The sequence below is a fragment of the Pinus tabuliformis genome, chromosome 3_2 (assembly GCF_031772625.1).
Source record: "Pinus tabuliformis cultivar Carrire ecotype Pingquan chromosome 3_2, CPIR1, whole genome shotgun sequence".
In the NCBI taxonomy this organism is placed as follows: domain Eukaryota; kingdom Viridiplantae; phylum Streptophyta; class Pinopsida; order Pinales; family Pinaceae; genus Pinus; species Pinus tabuliformis.
This window is the reverse complement of record NC_142302.1, coordinates 276,093,516-276,110,046: the sequence shown is the minus strand read 5'-3', so window position 1 is coordinate 276,110,046 and position 16,531 is coordinate 276,093,516. Positions and strand designations below refer to the sequence as shown.

Sequence of the window (16,531 nt, the reverse complement as noted above, 5' to 3'; positions counted from 1 at the left end):
AGTTCATCTAGGTCCTCATGATCAGGTTCATGGGTAGAGGGATCAACAACATTATTTGTTTCTTTAGAAGAGAAAGAAGGAGGACTAATTCTTACTATTTCAAGAGCTGCATCTTCATCAAATGTTACATCTTTGCTGAAGTCTATTGTTCTTTGACCAAGTACATAAATTCTAAATACTTTAGAATGTTCACAATAGCCCACAAACATACCTTTCTTACATGAAGCCTCAAGTTTGCTCCTCTTTTCTTTTGGTACATGAAAATAAACAAGATAGCCAAAGATCCTTAAATGACTGGCATCAGGTTTCTTGCCTGTGAATACTTCTTCAGGAGTCTTGTCATATAATGCTCGATGAGGAGTCTTGTTCTGTACATATATGGCAGTGTTGGCAGCTTCTCCCCATAGGAACTTTGGCACATTCTGATCATGTAGCATGGCACGAGCAGCCTCCATGATAGTTCTATTCTTTCTTTCTACCACACCATTATGTTCAGGATTATATGGTACAATGGTCTCTTTCTTGATACCGACTTCTCTGCAAAAGTCAATGAATTCATTTGAAATGAATTCTCCTCCATTATCTAATCTGAAGACTTTGATTTTCTTTCCAGTTTGGTTTTCAATCAATGCTTTGAAATTTTTAAACATATCAAAGGCTTCATCTTTGTGCTTTAGAAAGTATATCCACGTTTTTCTAGAGAAATCATCCACAAAGGTGATATAATACAAATATCCACCTATGGATGTCACTGGCATAGGTCCACACAAATCTGAATGAATTAGTTGCAGGATGTCATGAGATTTGGTACTGCTAGAGGGAAAAGGCCCTCTCGTTTTCTTTCCACTTTCACAACCAGGGAAAACACCATCATGTTTTGATTGGATTTCTAGCATTCCATAAACCATCTTCTTTACTTTGGGCAATGCCTTATAATGAAGATGAGAAAATTTGCGGTGCCATAACTCGATCTGATTGAAATTTCATTCTTGAGCCATAGCTTTAATAGGTCTCTCACTGACCTTGTAAAGCCCTTCTACTCTCGATCCAAGAGTAAAAGCATTTTTTATGTTTGTTTTCTCTGGCCAAGTTAACACCTTTCCTTTTATAAAAGCCACCTTCATTCCTTTATCTTCTAGAGCAGATATAGATACAATATTTTTCTTTAGACCAGGTACATATAAAACATCTTGAAGATGAATAGTTTCTCCAAGATCCAAATGAAAAGAAATTGAACCAAACCCTTTTACAGGGTATGTAGTGTTATCTCCAAGGATAATGTTTAAACCAGTCTCCCTCTCAACCAAATTAGAGAGGACTTCTTTATAACCAGAGAAGTGCCTAGAGGCACCACTATCCACTAACCAGCTATCTAAAGAATTTGGAGGAGAAGCACTAGACAACGCTAAAATCCGAAAATGCTCAAATTGAGAAGTAGCAGCGTTATTTTCATAACTTTTATTTTTGTATCTCTTTTGAGGACGAGGTTCTTGATCACGATCACTGCGAGCATTGCTCCCTCCTTCATATCTTCTTCCTCCATAATTCCTCCTTTTTCGATCAAGACACTGATTATTGTAATTGTTGCTACTTTGATTATAAGAGGATCTTCTTTCTAGACAATTTTAAGCATAGTGACCATGCTTGTGACAGTTAAAGCATTCAACATTCCTCGTGCTCTTCTTAAAAAACTTGGGTTTGGATTTTGGCTTAGAAGATTTTCCCTTTCCTTTCTTCTTCTTTGCTTGTGTAGTGAAGACATATGGTTCTCCTTCTTCATGTCTCTAAATTTTGCCCCTTGAAATCATCCTTGATTTTTCCTGCTTGCATCTTCCAATCAATTCATCAAAAGTTGGCAAAACATTGTTATTGCTGATAGTAGTAATGAATACTTCCCAAGTTGCAAGAAGTCCATCAAGGGTTGTGTGTACCAATTCCCTATCAGACAGGGGCTCGCCAACAGACAAAATTTGGTCCTTGAGTTCAGTAATCCTTATAAAATAAGACTGAATAGATTCTCCCTTATTCAATTTGATATCTTTGAGTTGTTTCTTCAAGTCAAGGACGTGATTCAAATTTTGGACTTCAAACATGCCAACAATCTTGTCATACATTTCCTTAGATGTCTTCAATTTGGAGATATAAGTAAGAAGATGGTCTTTCAAAGAATCAATGATAATTTTGCGGGCTTTGATCTCACCTTTCTTGTACCTTGCTTTCGCAGCAGCAAGGGCCTTTTCAGGAGGTTGGGGTACACCTCCTTAGACATAATCTATAACATCTTCTCCATCCAAGTTCATGCCCAGTTTGAGTTTCCAAGTAGCATAATTTGAAGCCCCTGTCAATTTCTCGCTATCCTTGAAGAAGGATGTAGCCATCTGAACTGATCTACTGTTGTATTTTGAGCAGCAAATAAGGTCTTTCAGCAGATAATTGCCTTAAGCTTATTGTTCTTGAGCTTATCTTCACCACAGCTCTGATACCATGTTAAATTTTGCAGATTTAAAATTTAATTTCTAAGATCATAAACCATAGAAGACAGTCAATGAACAGCAAGACACAGGATTTGGTCCAAGACCAGGGAAAAACCCCACTATGGGGGAAAACCCTTTTTAAAATGCTCTTCTATTAGATCGTCTTCAAATGTTCAGTAGAGATACATAATCAGAGTACAAAACCCCTTTTACAAATAATAATAGTAACAACCCTTTTTAATATGACAACTTCAAAATACCACCACAAGCCTCCAAAGGCTTCCAAAACAAGAGCAATAGACACAAGTGTGTGAATAAAGTGCACAAGTACGAGAGCTAAATACTGAGAGCAATATTCTCCAAATGCAAGATCAGAATGCTACTAAAGCAAGGGAAATATACCAGCAATCAAACTCTGGCGTGAAAGCAATATCAAGAATAGAATATCTCTGGAGCGAGATCAATACAAGAGTTAAATATTTCTCATGTGAGAACAATACCAATTGCAATAATACTTCTCTGGAGCAAGAACAAATAACAAGAGTAGAAACCACTAGTGCGAGAGTTGAACGAGAGTTCTGAGATCTGTCAATAGATCTGCCAAACGATAGATCTGCCAGACAATAGATCTTCCAAACAATAGATCTGCCAGATAATAAATCTGCCAAACAATAGATCTGCCAGATAATAGATCTACCAAACAATAGATCTACCAGATAATAGATTTGCCAAACAATAGATCTACCAAACAGTGGATCTGCCAAACTGTAGATCGTCTAATGATGATAAGAGATCTACAAATCTGCAATAGATCGACTACTGATAATAAGAGATCTGCCACTAATAATAAGAGATCTGCCAATGATGATAAGAAATCTACAAATATGCAATAGATTTGCTATTGATAATAAGAGATCTTCCAATGACGATAAGATATCTGCAAATCTGCGATAGATCTGCCACTGATAATAAGCAATTTGCCAATGATGATAAGAGATCTGCAAATTAGCAATACTGATAATAAGAGATCTGCCAATGATGATAAGAGAGATAAATTACTGATGCGGGGACTTGATCACCAATGCGAGAGCTAGTTCACCAAAGCACGAGAGAGAGAGAGAGAGAACTTGATGTGTTGCAAATGAAGGCTTCTCTTCAATTTACAGAAATCTTTGAGGCAAAATCCCTTCCTCAAATTAACTGTTTTGGAAGCTCCTAGAGTGATGCATTCAAATTAGATAGCTTAAGTGATATTACTTTGCACATGTCTAATTGAATCACTTAAGTGATTTCATTTTGCACATGTCTAATTGTTTTATAAAATATTTTTGAAATAACTTTTTCTCTTATGAAAAACAATTTGCTCTTGAGAAATAATCCTCTTCAAGGGTGAAAGGGGTTAACCACATAAAGTGATTTCTAGGGAAATTTTTCCCTAGTTGCTCAAAAATTCAACATAACTCATCTGGTCCCAATTTAGAACTGAGACTCTTCGAGTGTCAATTTCCAAACTCGCACTAGGAGACAACAAACTGAGACTCCCACTCTAGCGCATTAGTCAAACTGTTTCATGAACTCATTCTAATTTTTATGAACTCGTCTTAATTTTTAGGGACTCGTGCATGCTAGTGAAGAACAACTCGAGGTCCTTCTTGACTAAGGCACGAGTCAAGAAGACCTTCACTAGCTACTTTTCAACATATGCTAGAAGTGAATATGATCATTGCGTGTACTTTAAAAGTTTGAATTGCATATACATTATCTTAATGTTGTATGTTGATGATATGCTCATTGCAAGTAAAAGCATGGAAGAGATCAACAGGTTAAAGGCTCAAACAGCTATGATGTTTGATATGAAGGATCTAGGAGCTGCAAAACAAATCTTAAGCATCGAAATACATAGAGACATGAAAAAATGGTAAGCTCAGGTTTTCAAAACATGAGTATGTAGAGAAAATACTTGAGAAGTTCAAGATGAGTAATGTGAAACCAGATTAATATCCCTTTTTCTGCCAATTTTAACCTTTCTTCAAGCTTATGTCCTAGTAATGAAGAAGAAAAGGATTATATGTCTTGTGTACTGTATGCTAATGCAATATGAAGTATGATGTTTGTGATGGTTTGTACTAGACCAAATATTTCACATGCAAAGAGAGTTGTCAGCAAGTTCATGGAAAATCTGGGAAAGAAGCTTTGGCCTGCAGTGAAATGGGTGCTTCGTACCTTAGAGGCAGTGAGGCACCAGTGATTATTGTATCACCTTTAGTGGTTCTAATGATTATGTCTGCGAATATGATGATTCGGATTTTGCAGGTGATTTGGACAAGTGAAAATCTACTTCAGGATATGTCTTTACTCTTGTAGCAGGATCCATTAGTTGGATGTCGAAGCTTCGAGAAACAGTTGTTTTATCCACCATAGATGCAGAGTATATTGTTGTCTCACATGCTTGCAAAGAGGCAATTTTGTTAAAGGGTCTTCTAGGTGAATTTGGGAGAGTGCAGAACAGTGTAACTGTATTTTGTGATAGTCAAACTGCATTGCATTTCGCTACAAATTCTATTTATCATAGTAAAACCAAACATATTGATATAAAGTGCCATATTGTAAGATAGGATATTGATAGAGGTGAAGTATATCTTAAAAGGTCCACACTCAAGAAAATTGTGCAGACACATTTACAAAACCAGTGTTGATAGAGAAGTTGTGGTGGTGTATGGTGTCTCTTGGTGGAGATTGTTAGAATATGACAACAATCATTAAAAGAAAATATAAATGTAAAACTAATTTAATGATGTAAATATTGTTGCATTTATTCTAATGGAGGTAGTTTACGAACCAAAAGATGGTTACCAAAACTATTGTAACATAACCAACTTTATATGTTGATTCCGAGAAATGAGGGGGCTGAGTAAGCAAGCCTGATTGTAATATTTCTCCAACAATAAAACCCTATTTGCCTTGCCCGTGGAAATTTCCTTGACAAATAGACAGGGTTTTTGTTAATTTTAAATTACAATGGTATGTTCTATGCTTAAGCACAATTTACTTCAATGTTCCTTTAGCATCCCAATGACAATTTCCAATTATTTCCAGTAGCAATCACATTAACTTAATCACATTGACAGTAAATGCAGATAGAACATAAAAATATATGCAGAAAACAAGCCAAGACAAGAGGACACCAGATTTGGCGGATGCCAATGAAAAACCCCAATGTGGGGAAAACCCTTTGATCAAATCTTCTTACTATTATTCAATATTTCAGCACACACACACACACAGAGTACAATAATCAAATTTACTTGCCCAATACACAGTCAAATCAGCCCTGTAAAATTCCACAGTCAATTTCAGCCCTAACCAGAAAGTCAATGTTGGTCAAAACAACAACAAAACTTCACCAAAGCAGCTCAGTCTTCCTTGGTCAAACTCAGTCTGAAGAGGAGGTCAAACGCAGCCCAAAACAGCTTGGTCAAACCAAATCAAAGGAGAGAGAAAATATGTTGTGATTTTCTACGATCAAAATAGAAGTTAACCTACAATCAACGTTGGTCAAACAGTGCAAAAAACCTTGATTTCTATGTCCAAAAATGCGGCCTGAGGAGATCGAAATCCTACCCCAGAAAACGCAGTCAAACTTGGTCAATGAAGCCTTGGTCAACATTGTCTTGAAACTCTAAAATTTCAGCTTGCAATCCGACCCAGAAATTCGTCCTTCATCCACATGTGTGAGAGAGAGAGAGATGATCATCAAGCTGTACGAAGTTACGAACCAATCAGATTAGGAGAGAGAAGAAATGATGAGTGAGTGATGTCCAAATGAGGAGAGAGGTCATTCCTATTCATACAATTTGTTGAGGGCGAAAGGACACATCTATTGGGCTTCTTGAGCCTACATTAAGTTGAGGCCAACCTTAACAATTTCTGCATGAGAGAGAATAAATTCAAAATTCCACTTCTGCTTGACCAAATGAGATGATCTTTATATCAAATTTGGACCTCTCGAAAAGAGAAATCCAATGCAAGAATCATCTTCATCATATGAGTTGTCCCAAGGTGGAATTTGGCCCTAGTTCCCAATTTTAACACTCCTTCTCAACTAGGGAGAATTCCACATGCCAATCCATCTGTCATCATCATGTCATCCTATCATCATGTACCATCTTTGTCATCATTGCTCTGCTTGCTGAACCATGAAGTAATAATGAAGAAGCAGCAATCGAGAGTAAGTCACAAGACCTTACCACTCTCCACTGACAAAAGTCAGTGCTTGATTCCAGATCAAGTTGTTGAACACCATGCATCCTAGTCATAGGGAGTACGGCAATACACGATGTGTCCATTGGTAGTGATATGGTCCCTGACCACTTTTCCCAACTCATTGACCAGATGAGAGATACTTCCCATGAGTCTCGGACTCCATGGATAGGATGTATGTTGGGACATCTGCAGGAAAAGGTGAACCACTCATCCTACTCATATGCCATAGGAGAAGGTGAACCACTCATCCTATGCATATGTCAATCGTAGGGGAAGGTGAACCACTCACCCTACACACATGTCAACCATCATGGGGTATCACAGGGGAAGGTGAACCACTCACCCTGTACATAGCGCATCACTAGGGGAAGGTGAACCACTCACCCTCTGGTTGCTCATAGCTCCAAGAAGTACCCAAAGCCCCCAGGAGCTCCCAGAGTTCAGTGTCCAACTCATACGGGACCCTCATAGGAGGGTCTTTCCACGACTCCAAATCTCTCTCGAAATGTTAAGAATTTGACTTCCGCAAAGGCTTCGTGAGAATATTTGTGACTTGCTCATCCGTCCTGATGTGTTGGAGCCTTATTGCTCCCCGTTGTACCATATCCCGGATAAAGTGGTACCTGATATCAATGTGCTTGGAGCAGTCGTGGAACACAGGTTCTCTGAAAGGCGAATCCCACTCTGGTTGTTGCAGTAGATCATGGTGGTATCCAGCACATGCTCAAATAGCTCACTGAAGAGCTTTCTCAACCAAACAGCATCACAACATGCCACACTATCAACAATGTATTCGGCCTTGCCAATGCTTAAAGCAACTGATTTCTGCTTCCTGGTCATCCAAGATATTGGAGCAGCACCAAAATGTGCTCTTATGATTCACCACACTGCCAGCCCAGTCAGCATCAGCATATCAATGTAGCCTCAAATTCCTGGCAATGTATCTCAGTCCATAGTGGATTGTGCCTCAGGGATATCTCAAGAGATTCTTAGCAGCAATCCAATGAATGTGATGAGGCTCGACCATAAACTGACTCAACGTGTTCACAGCGAAGCATATGTCAGGACGGGAGTTTACCAAGAACATCAGGGCCCCCACAAGTTGACGATACTCGGAAGGGTTCGCTAATTTGGGCCCAGCAGCACTTCCACATAGCTTCTTGAAGTTGAGTTCCATCGGAGTAGACACAAACTTGCAATCCACCATCCCACATCTCTCAAGCAGCTTCACAATGTATTTTCCTTGAGAAAGGAAAATCTCACCTGGCTTTTGCTAGACCTCCAGCCCTAGGAAATAGTGCATCAATCCTAGGTCCTTCATCTCGAATTCGGAAGCCAACTCCCTCTTGCATTGATGAATGAGAGGGTCATCACCTGTCAGAAAGAGATCATCCACATAAAGGACCAGAATGAGAGGCTTGTCCTTTTCAACCTTGAAGTATACGTTCAGGTCAACTTCATTCCTTGTAAATCCCAACTTCATAAGATAGTTAGCTATCCTCCCATACCAAGCCCTAGGGGCTTGCTTCAACCCATAGAGGGCTTTCTTCAACCTACATACATGTGTCTTATGATCTTGAACTTTGAACCCCTCGAGTTGTTCTACATAGACTTCCTCCTTAAGCAAGCCATGCAAGAAAGCAGTTTTGACATCCATTTGGTGTAGGCTCCATCCTTGCGAGGCAGCAAGGGCTATGATCGAACGGATGGTGGTATATCGAGCAACCGGTGCAAATATCTCATCATAGTCTACTCCTTCCTTTTGAGAGAAGCCTCGAGCAACGAACCTGGCCTTGAACTTTTCAGCACTCCCATCAGCTCCATGTTTGATTTTGTAAAGCCATTTTGAAGTGACCACTGACTTGTCCTTGGGTCTAGGAACCACATCCCAGACATCATTCTTCATGATCGACTCATATTCCTCATTCATTGCATCCTTCCAGACTTGGTGTTTCACGGCTTCTTTGAATGTACATGGCTCAGATTGTACAATGGTACTCATGGCAGCTAAGTACCCTTGGTACCTATTCCGCTTCTTACTTTCACGAAATGTCCCTCTTGGGGCAATGTCTTTCAGCATCTTAAAAATTATCTTTGAGCCACAAAGGTCTTTTTCTTGAGGTAGAGGGATCACCAGGAAGTGGATCAATGGGATCCATCGGTCCTTCAACATCGGGCATCGGATCATCCATCGGAGATTCATCCTTCTTTTCTGCATCATCATCATTGTCCTTCCTAGGGATAAGAAGATCTCGGACTTTCGCAAGGGCAGAATCTTCATCGACAGTGACATCATGACTTATTTCCACTTCTCTTTGACCAAGCAAATATATTCTATATGTCTTCGAAGTTTCACTGTAGCCCACAAACGTTCATTTCTTCCCAGATGCATCTAGCTTGTTTCTTTTCTCTTTCAACACTTGAGAATATATGGGACAACCAAAGATTCTAAAATGAGAAACATCAAGTTTCTTACCGGTGAAAACTTTTTGGGGTGTCTTGAAGTTCAATGCTTGATGCGAGCATCTATTTTGAACATACACAGCAGTGTTGGCAGCTTCTCCCCATAAGAACTTCAGTAGACCTTGGTCATGAAGCATGGCACGGGTGGCTTCTATGATAGTTCGATTCTCCCTTTTGGCAACACCATTTTTCTCAGGAGCATATGCAGTAGTGGTCTCCCTCTTAATGTCAACTTCTCTACAATAGTCATTGAATTCATTTGACTCATATTCGGTTCCATTATTGGTCCTTAGTATTTTGATCTTCTTCCCTATTTGATTCTCGACCAAGGCTTTGAAAGAGCGGAACCATTAGAACACTTCATCCTTCTTTTTTAAGAAATAGGTCCATGTTTTGCAAGAGAAGTCATCCACAAAAATTGCATAGTACAAATATCCTCCCAAAGATGTTACGGGCAACATACCTGATAGATCAGAATGGACCAATTGAAGAATATCGGTAGTTTGACTTCCACTTGACGGCACTGGTCCCCTTGTATTTTTTCGAGTTGCACAACCCTGACAAACTCCTTCACGATCTAAGTTGAATTCGAGCATACCTCTGACCATCTTCCTTACATCAAGTAAGGCTTTGTAATGAAGGTGAGCAAATCTTCAGTGCCATAATTCGGATTGAAGAGAAGTATCGCAAGTCATTGCTCCCAACGGACTTCCTCCAACATGATCGAGACCTTCAACCCTAAATCCAAGAGTGAATGCATTTTTCGGGTTCCTTTGCCAAACACGAACCTTCCCATCAACGAATGTCACCTTGAAACATTTATCTTCCATTGCAGAAATAAAGACTAGGTTCTTTTTCAGATCAGGTACATACAACCAGTGTTGTTAAAATCGCGATAAAATCGCGATTTTTTCAGCTTGCCGATCAAATCGCGATTTTTATACGAAAAAATCGCCTACTTTTTTTTTTGCCGATTTTTACTGAAAAAATCACGCTTTTTTCAAAAAATCGCGATTTTTTCGAAAAAAGCGCGATTTTTAACGAAAAAATCGTGGGGGCTCAGGACAGCATAGTTTTATAACTTTTTTTGGGTTTTTTCATGCAATGTTTTTTGAAAGAAACAAATAATTTTTGAGTGGGGTAGCTTAATGATCAAGTCTAGGCCCTAGTATGGATATGCTATTCATGGTAATGTTAAATTCTTAAAGTAAAAGTGACATTCTCCTTAATCTTCATTTTCATCCTTTTACTTAAATTTTTAACATTACCATGAAATGACTCAGGATGTTTGAGAGTGGTTCCAGCCTCATTGGATTTCATATGGAGAAAGTAGAATTTTAGATTTCATTTAAAATCCAGCAGACTTATCAGTTTTTCAGGATTTCAGGATTGGGAGATTGTAATGTTTCCAGGTGACACCACCTGCCCGGGCTACCCCTGCCACCAGTAGAGGACGTGGTCTACCTCCTATAGCTCCTACTTCTAGTTCTTCAACGTCTAGATCACATCAGACTCCACTGCCATTTCCACCTGCACAGGCACCAGCATCTACATCTAGAGGGAAAGGGAAAGCTGTGGCATTTTCTCGCAAGAGGGGCAGAGGAAATCAATAGGATTAGACTTTCATTTTATTGTATATGACATTATGACATGATGAGATACATTATCATATTTTTTGTTGATATTTTGAGGCTGAGTTGGGACTTACTATTCAGGACATGATTCAATGTTATGTGTGATTTTAGCGCTAGAAATGATATTAAACATCTTATATATTAGTTTTTTTATCATATTTATGTGTCAATGTATTTATTTTATGTTGTAGATGGTTTAGATATTAAAAAAATTGAAAAAAAATGAAAAAAAAATGAATATTTTTGTACCAAACGATTTTTTCCCGCTTTTTTCCGATTTTTTCCCGATTTTTCCGATTTTTTCCGATTCGTTCCCCGCGCCGATTTAATCCCGATCGCGCTTTTAACAACATTGCATACAACACTTCTTGTAAATGAAGGGTTTGAACTTGATTTCAGTGAAGAGTAACAATCCCAATTCCTTTTACAAGATAAGTGGCATTATCCCCAAGTATAATCTCCACATTAGTCTTCTTTTCAATCAAATTTGAGAGGGCCTCCTTATACCCAGTGAAGTGCCTTGAGGCACCACTATCAATCAACCAATGATCTAATGTATCCAAAGGAGCGGCAGTGGTAAGGGAAGAAATGAGATAAAATTCTTTTTGATTTTCTACAACATTAACTTCTTCATACCTAGAGTTTCTCAACTTCTTAGGAGGACGACCATTTCCATATCAAGCAGCAGGAGCATTCCTCTTTCCTTTGTTGTTGAACCTGTTTTTCCTTTGATTGCCATTGTTTCTGTAGTTGTTGTTATTGTTGTCATCATCTCTTGGAGTATCCTTCTTGTGACGACACTCTCTAGCAAAGTGGCCAAACCTGTTGTAATTGAAGCATCTACCTTCTTTGAATTCCCGGCTTGAACCCTTAACCTTGTCTTCTTGGACCAACATTGTTCTTCCTTTTGGCATGAGCAGAGAAGGCAATAGGATTGTTTTCATTTGAGGGCTTGTCTCTTTCCATCATCCTTATTTCTTCTTGAGTGCATCTAGCCAATAATTCATCAAATCCCATAATCCTGTCATTGTTGAGGATGGTAGTGTTAAACACATCACATTCTCTTGTAAGGCCTCCAAGTGCAATAAGAGTGAGCTCCTTGTCACCAATAACTTCTCCAATAGATAGGAGATCATTCTTGATTTCGGTAATCCTCATGAAATAGGATTGAATGGATTCTCTCTATCCATCTTGATGTCTTTCAACTTGTTATTGAGAAAGAGAACTTGATTTGCATTATTTACCTTGAACATCCCAACCAGCTTGTCATACATCTCTTTAGATGTTTCCAAATCAGAAATATAGGTAACCAAAGGCTTGTGAATAGAATCAACAATAATTTTCTTACCTTTAACCTCACCTTTCTTGTACTTTGTTTTTGCAGTAGCGGGTGCACTTGAAAGAGGCTCCACTACTCTTCCTTTGACATAGTTCATAGCATCATTTTCTTCCAAAGCCAAATCCAGTGACATCTTCCATGCATGACAGTCGGATTTGTCCTTAAGCTTGTTGTCGTCATTGGGACTAGTTCTAAGTTCTTATCCAACAACTTCCCTTAGTAATTGCTTTTCCTCACTCTTGCTTGGACTTTGTCTTCACCTATGCTCTGATCCCATGTTAAATTTAGATAACAATGGTATGTTCTATGCTTAGCACAATTTACTTCAATGTTCCTTTAGTAGCCCAAAGACAATTTCCAATTATTTCCAGTAGCAATCACATTAACTTAATCACATTGATAGTAAATGCAGATAGAACATAAAAACATATGCAGAAAACAAGCCAAGACAAGAGGACCCCAAATTTGGCTAATGCCACGGAAAACCCCAATGTGGGGAAAACTCTTTGATCAAATCTTCTTATTATTATTCAATAGTTCAATGCAGAGAGAGAGAGAGTGTACAATAATCAAATTTACTTGTCCAATACATAGTCAAATCAACCTTGTAAAATTTTGCAGTCAATTTCAGCCATAACTAGAAAGTCAACGCTGGTCAAAACAGCAGCAAAACTTCACCAAAGCAGCTCGGTCTTCCTTGGTCAAACTCGGCCTAAAGAGGAGGTCAAACGCAACCCAAAATAGCTCGATTAAACCCGGTCAAAGGAGAGAAAATTTGTTGTGATTTTCTACAGTCAAAATAGAAGTCAACGCTGGTCAAACAGTCCAGAAAACCTCAATTTTTGTGCCCAGAAATGCAGCCTAAGGAGATCGAAATTCTGCCCCAAAAAACGCAGTCAAACTTGATCAATGAAGCCTTGGTCAACATTCTCCTGAAACTCTGAAATTTCAGCCTGCAATCTGACCCAGAAATTAGTCCTTCATCCACTGAGAGGGAGATGATCATCAAATTGTACGAACCAATCAGATTAGGAGAGAGAAGAAATGATGAGTGAGTGATGTCCAAATGAGGAGAAAGGTCACTCCTATTTATACAATTCGTTGAGGGTGAAAAGACACATCTATTGGGCTTCTTAAGCCTACATTACGCTGAGGCCGACCTTAACAATTTGTGCATAAGAGAGAATAAATTCAAAATTTCACTTCTGCTTGACTGAATGAGATGATCTATATATCAAATTTGGACCTCTCAAAAAGAGGAATCCAATGCAATAATCAACTTCATCATATGAGCTGTCCCAACATGGAATTTGGCCCTAGTTGCCAGTTTTAACAGTTTTACCACATAAATGTTGTGTACTTATGTATATTTGTATGTTGTGTACTTGTGTATATTTGTGTGCCATTTTTCTTGTGAATAAATTTGTATACAGACTAAGAAAATAACACTCTCATCCCTCACCCTCACATTGCACCCACCATTTTCTTTTTCTTAACATTGCAGCAGGCAGGTAGCTGCTATTAGTTCGTGTCTAATAGCATTCTGACTGCACATGCACATATGTCTGTCCGAGATGAAGCCTTCCTGCTGCCTCACTATGAAACCACCCTTCCACCACTTTCTTTCTTAGGGGGGCAATAAATAAATGATAAGGCATGTAATATGTAGATGTAGATTGTTAGTAGAGAGGGGATCACTATGGCAAATCCCTTCTGATTTAATCTACGGGGTGACAGTCATTTAAGGATGAAAGTTACCCATCTTTCTTTTCATTGTCCATGCCCAAGTTTATTTACCCTCAAGCAGAATGTGACAATGTCTCGGTAACGAGTATTTGAAATAGAAAAACGAATTGAAGGAAGGAAGTTTTAATGGTTTCTTGGGCTTCCCTATTTCTTCACCTGAATTTTTGTCTGAGACGGCTAAATTCAAGAACAGAGGCAGGGAGGGGAACGAACTCACATATTCAAGAGATGCGAATGGCAAACCAATGAATCCCATCCGAGGGACTGATAAAGGTGAACGTAAGGCTCCAAGTGTCGTCGTTTGCTGAACATCCACGCGAATTCAACCACGATTCCCTCGCTTCGTTCATCAATACTACCCCAATAACAATGCCCCGCCCGCCACATGTTTGAGAAATAATCCAAAACAGTGTATCGGGATCCCTTTTATGAAGCCTCTGGATATGGTTCTGGCGCAAATTCAGCCACCGTCACACTTATAACAAATAATTGCCTGGGAATCGAACCTTTGCCCGTTGATTTATACTTCAGGTCTAATTGCACAGGCATTGGAAGTGGCTGGTGGCGGGCTTCCTATGGTTAGGCTGGTTGCTATCACCAAACTGTACGGCAGAGTTGAGATTATTTTTTAAAACACGTTACCGCAAATAACATAAAATTATCAGTTTAAGTATATTCTTTTGTCAGGTTGTCGTTGTCTCATGTTATGAAATGTGCCATTTACGGCAGAGTTGAGATTATTTTTTAAAACACGTTACCGCAAATAACATAAAATTATCAGTTTAAGTATATTCTTTTGTCAGGTTGTTGTTGTCTCATGTTATGAAAAATTAAGTATTCATATACATTCAAATACATTCAAATACAGCTATGAGAACATGTTAGCGTCACTTTCTTTGCATTATCTTTTTAGTGAAGAGATTGTTGGAGGGTTGAGTCAGTTCATCATCAATTTGAACCGGAAAAACACTGAATTGCAAAGAGCGAAACACAGGGAACTAATGGTCTCATAGACTATTTTTAGTCTCATAGATCTTAAAATATCATTTCATTTCATATACTCTTTTTTCATATGAAATAAGATGAATTAATAAAATATTGTATTCTAATATTGTATTGTTAAATAATTAAGTATTCATATACTTTTTTTTCATGTGAAAAGAGATGAACCAATACTAGTATTTGTACCATATGTTGCAAAGGAAACCTCGTAAGGCATAAATTGAGGAACAATTTTGACATGTAAATGGTCATTTAAAATAAGAACTAATAAAGAAAATTGCATACAAAAGTGGAAAATAAAGCTAAATTATTTACATTATGTGAAGTTTATAGATAGTATAATTTAAAATAAAAATTAATAAATTGTAACAAATTCTATAAGATAAAGCTAAATTATTTACATTATCTGAAGTTTATAGATAGTATAATTTAAAATAAGAATTAATAAATTGTAACAAATTCTATTTATAGATTAAGAATCTTCATAATAACATGATAATAAATATTTTGATGATCATTATAACTTGATGCTTATAGGTATTTATGAGTCATACTAATTTATAGTTTCAAATTAGCCATTTAATTTATATGACAATGCTAGTTTATAATTCAAAATAAAACCAAATTTTGATGTCGTGAATTTATATGTCAAAATTAATATAAAATAATAATCAAGAAATAATGTGGGAAGTATATACAAAGTAAAGGATGAGATTTATTTCCAAAGTATTTTTATTCTTTTCTTTTAATTAAATATTTTTTATATAAATAAGTGAGTTATGGTTTTTTTGGGCTTCTGGTATTGATAAGTCATCGCATTGGCCTATAGTATTGTAAGAATCCTCTGCATACATCAACTAATAAAAAGTTACAATTGTAAGAACAAAAATACAATGCAATGGAGGAAGCAACGATGGAAAGTGTAACGTTCAATTAAAAATCAAATCTAATATTTCATTCATAAATCATCAAAGAAGCTAAAAAGATTGTGATGTACCGCTGCGTAAAAAATTTCAGTCCAAAACTCATAAATAAACAATGACAAAATTAGAGTCCTGAAACTTTCATAAATAAAGAGTAGTGAAATTCGAGCGACTAAAAAGTATGTTACCCTCCTGCAACAGCGCATATCCATTGCATCACATCTTACACAGAAGTTGTTACTGCGTGCCACACCAACATCCAATAATGTTAAAATAAATCATGAATCCAAATTCCACAAACAACTAATTATGAACCTTGAATACAAAATTAAAATTCACGGATACCTAGAAATAAAATTCATGGATATCCACACAGTGCTAATTATTCAATACCTTACAAAAGAAATTAAGATTCACATATATCAGGAATAAAATTCAGGGATATCCGAATTTCACAAACAGCTAAACTATTTAGAACCGTGAATCCAGAAATAGGATTCGACATTGTCATAGATATTTGAATTTTAAACTAATTCTAGTAACTTAATTATGAAAGACTTAAATTGTGTTGAATTATATGGTTTTCTATAAAATTAACATCATAAAACATTTCAACAGTTCAACAAAGGTACTTAATTGAAACTAATTTTTGTTTCAAAGAAAAAAATTGTGTTGACTTATAAAATT

At 37.4% G+C, this 16,531-nt stretch overlaps 1 protein-coding gene across 2 annotated transcripts in view; it reads right to left on the bottom strand.

The window, feature by feature from the left end:
* The window catches only part of LOC149180706 (uncharacterized), a 230,048-nt gene extending 215,587 nt beyond the window's left edge, over nt 1-14,461 (bottom strand). Inside the window, exon 1 of one of the 2 annotated variants that reach the window (XM_089416240.1) lies at nt 14,137-14,461. In XM_089416240.1, coding sequence (XP_089272366.1) covers nt 14,137-14,306 — 170 coding nt within the window. In that variant the 5' untranslated portion in view covers nt 14,307-14,461. The remainder of the gene's footprint in view (nt 1-14,136) is intronic. The other variant, XM_089416239.1, reaches the window with a different exon arrangement.
* Between the last annotated feature and the right edge of the window lie 2,070 nt (nt 14,462-16,531).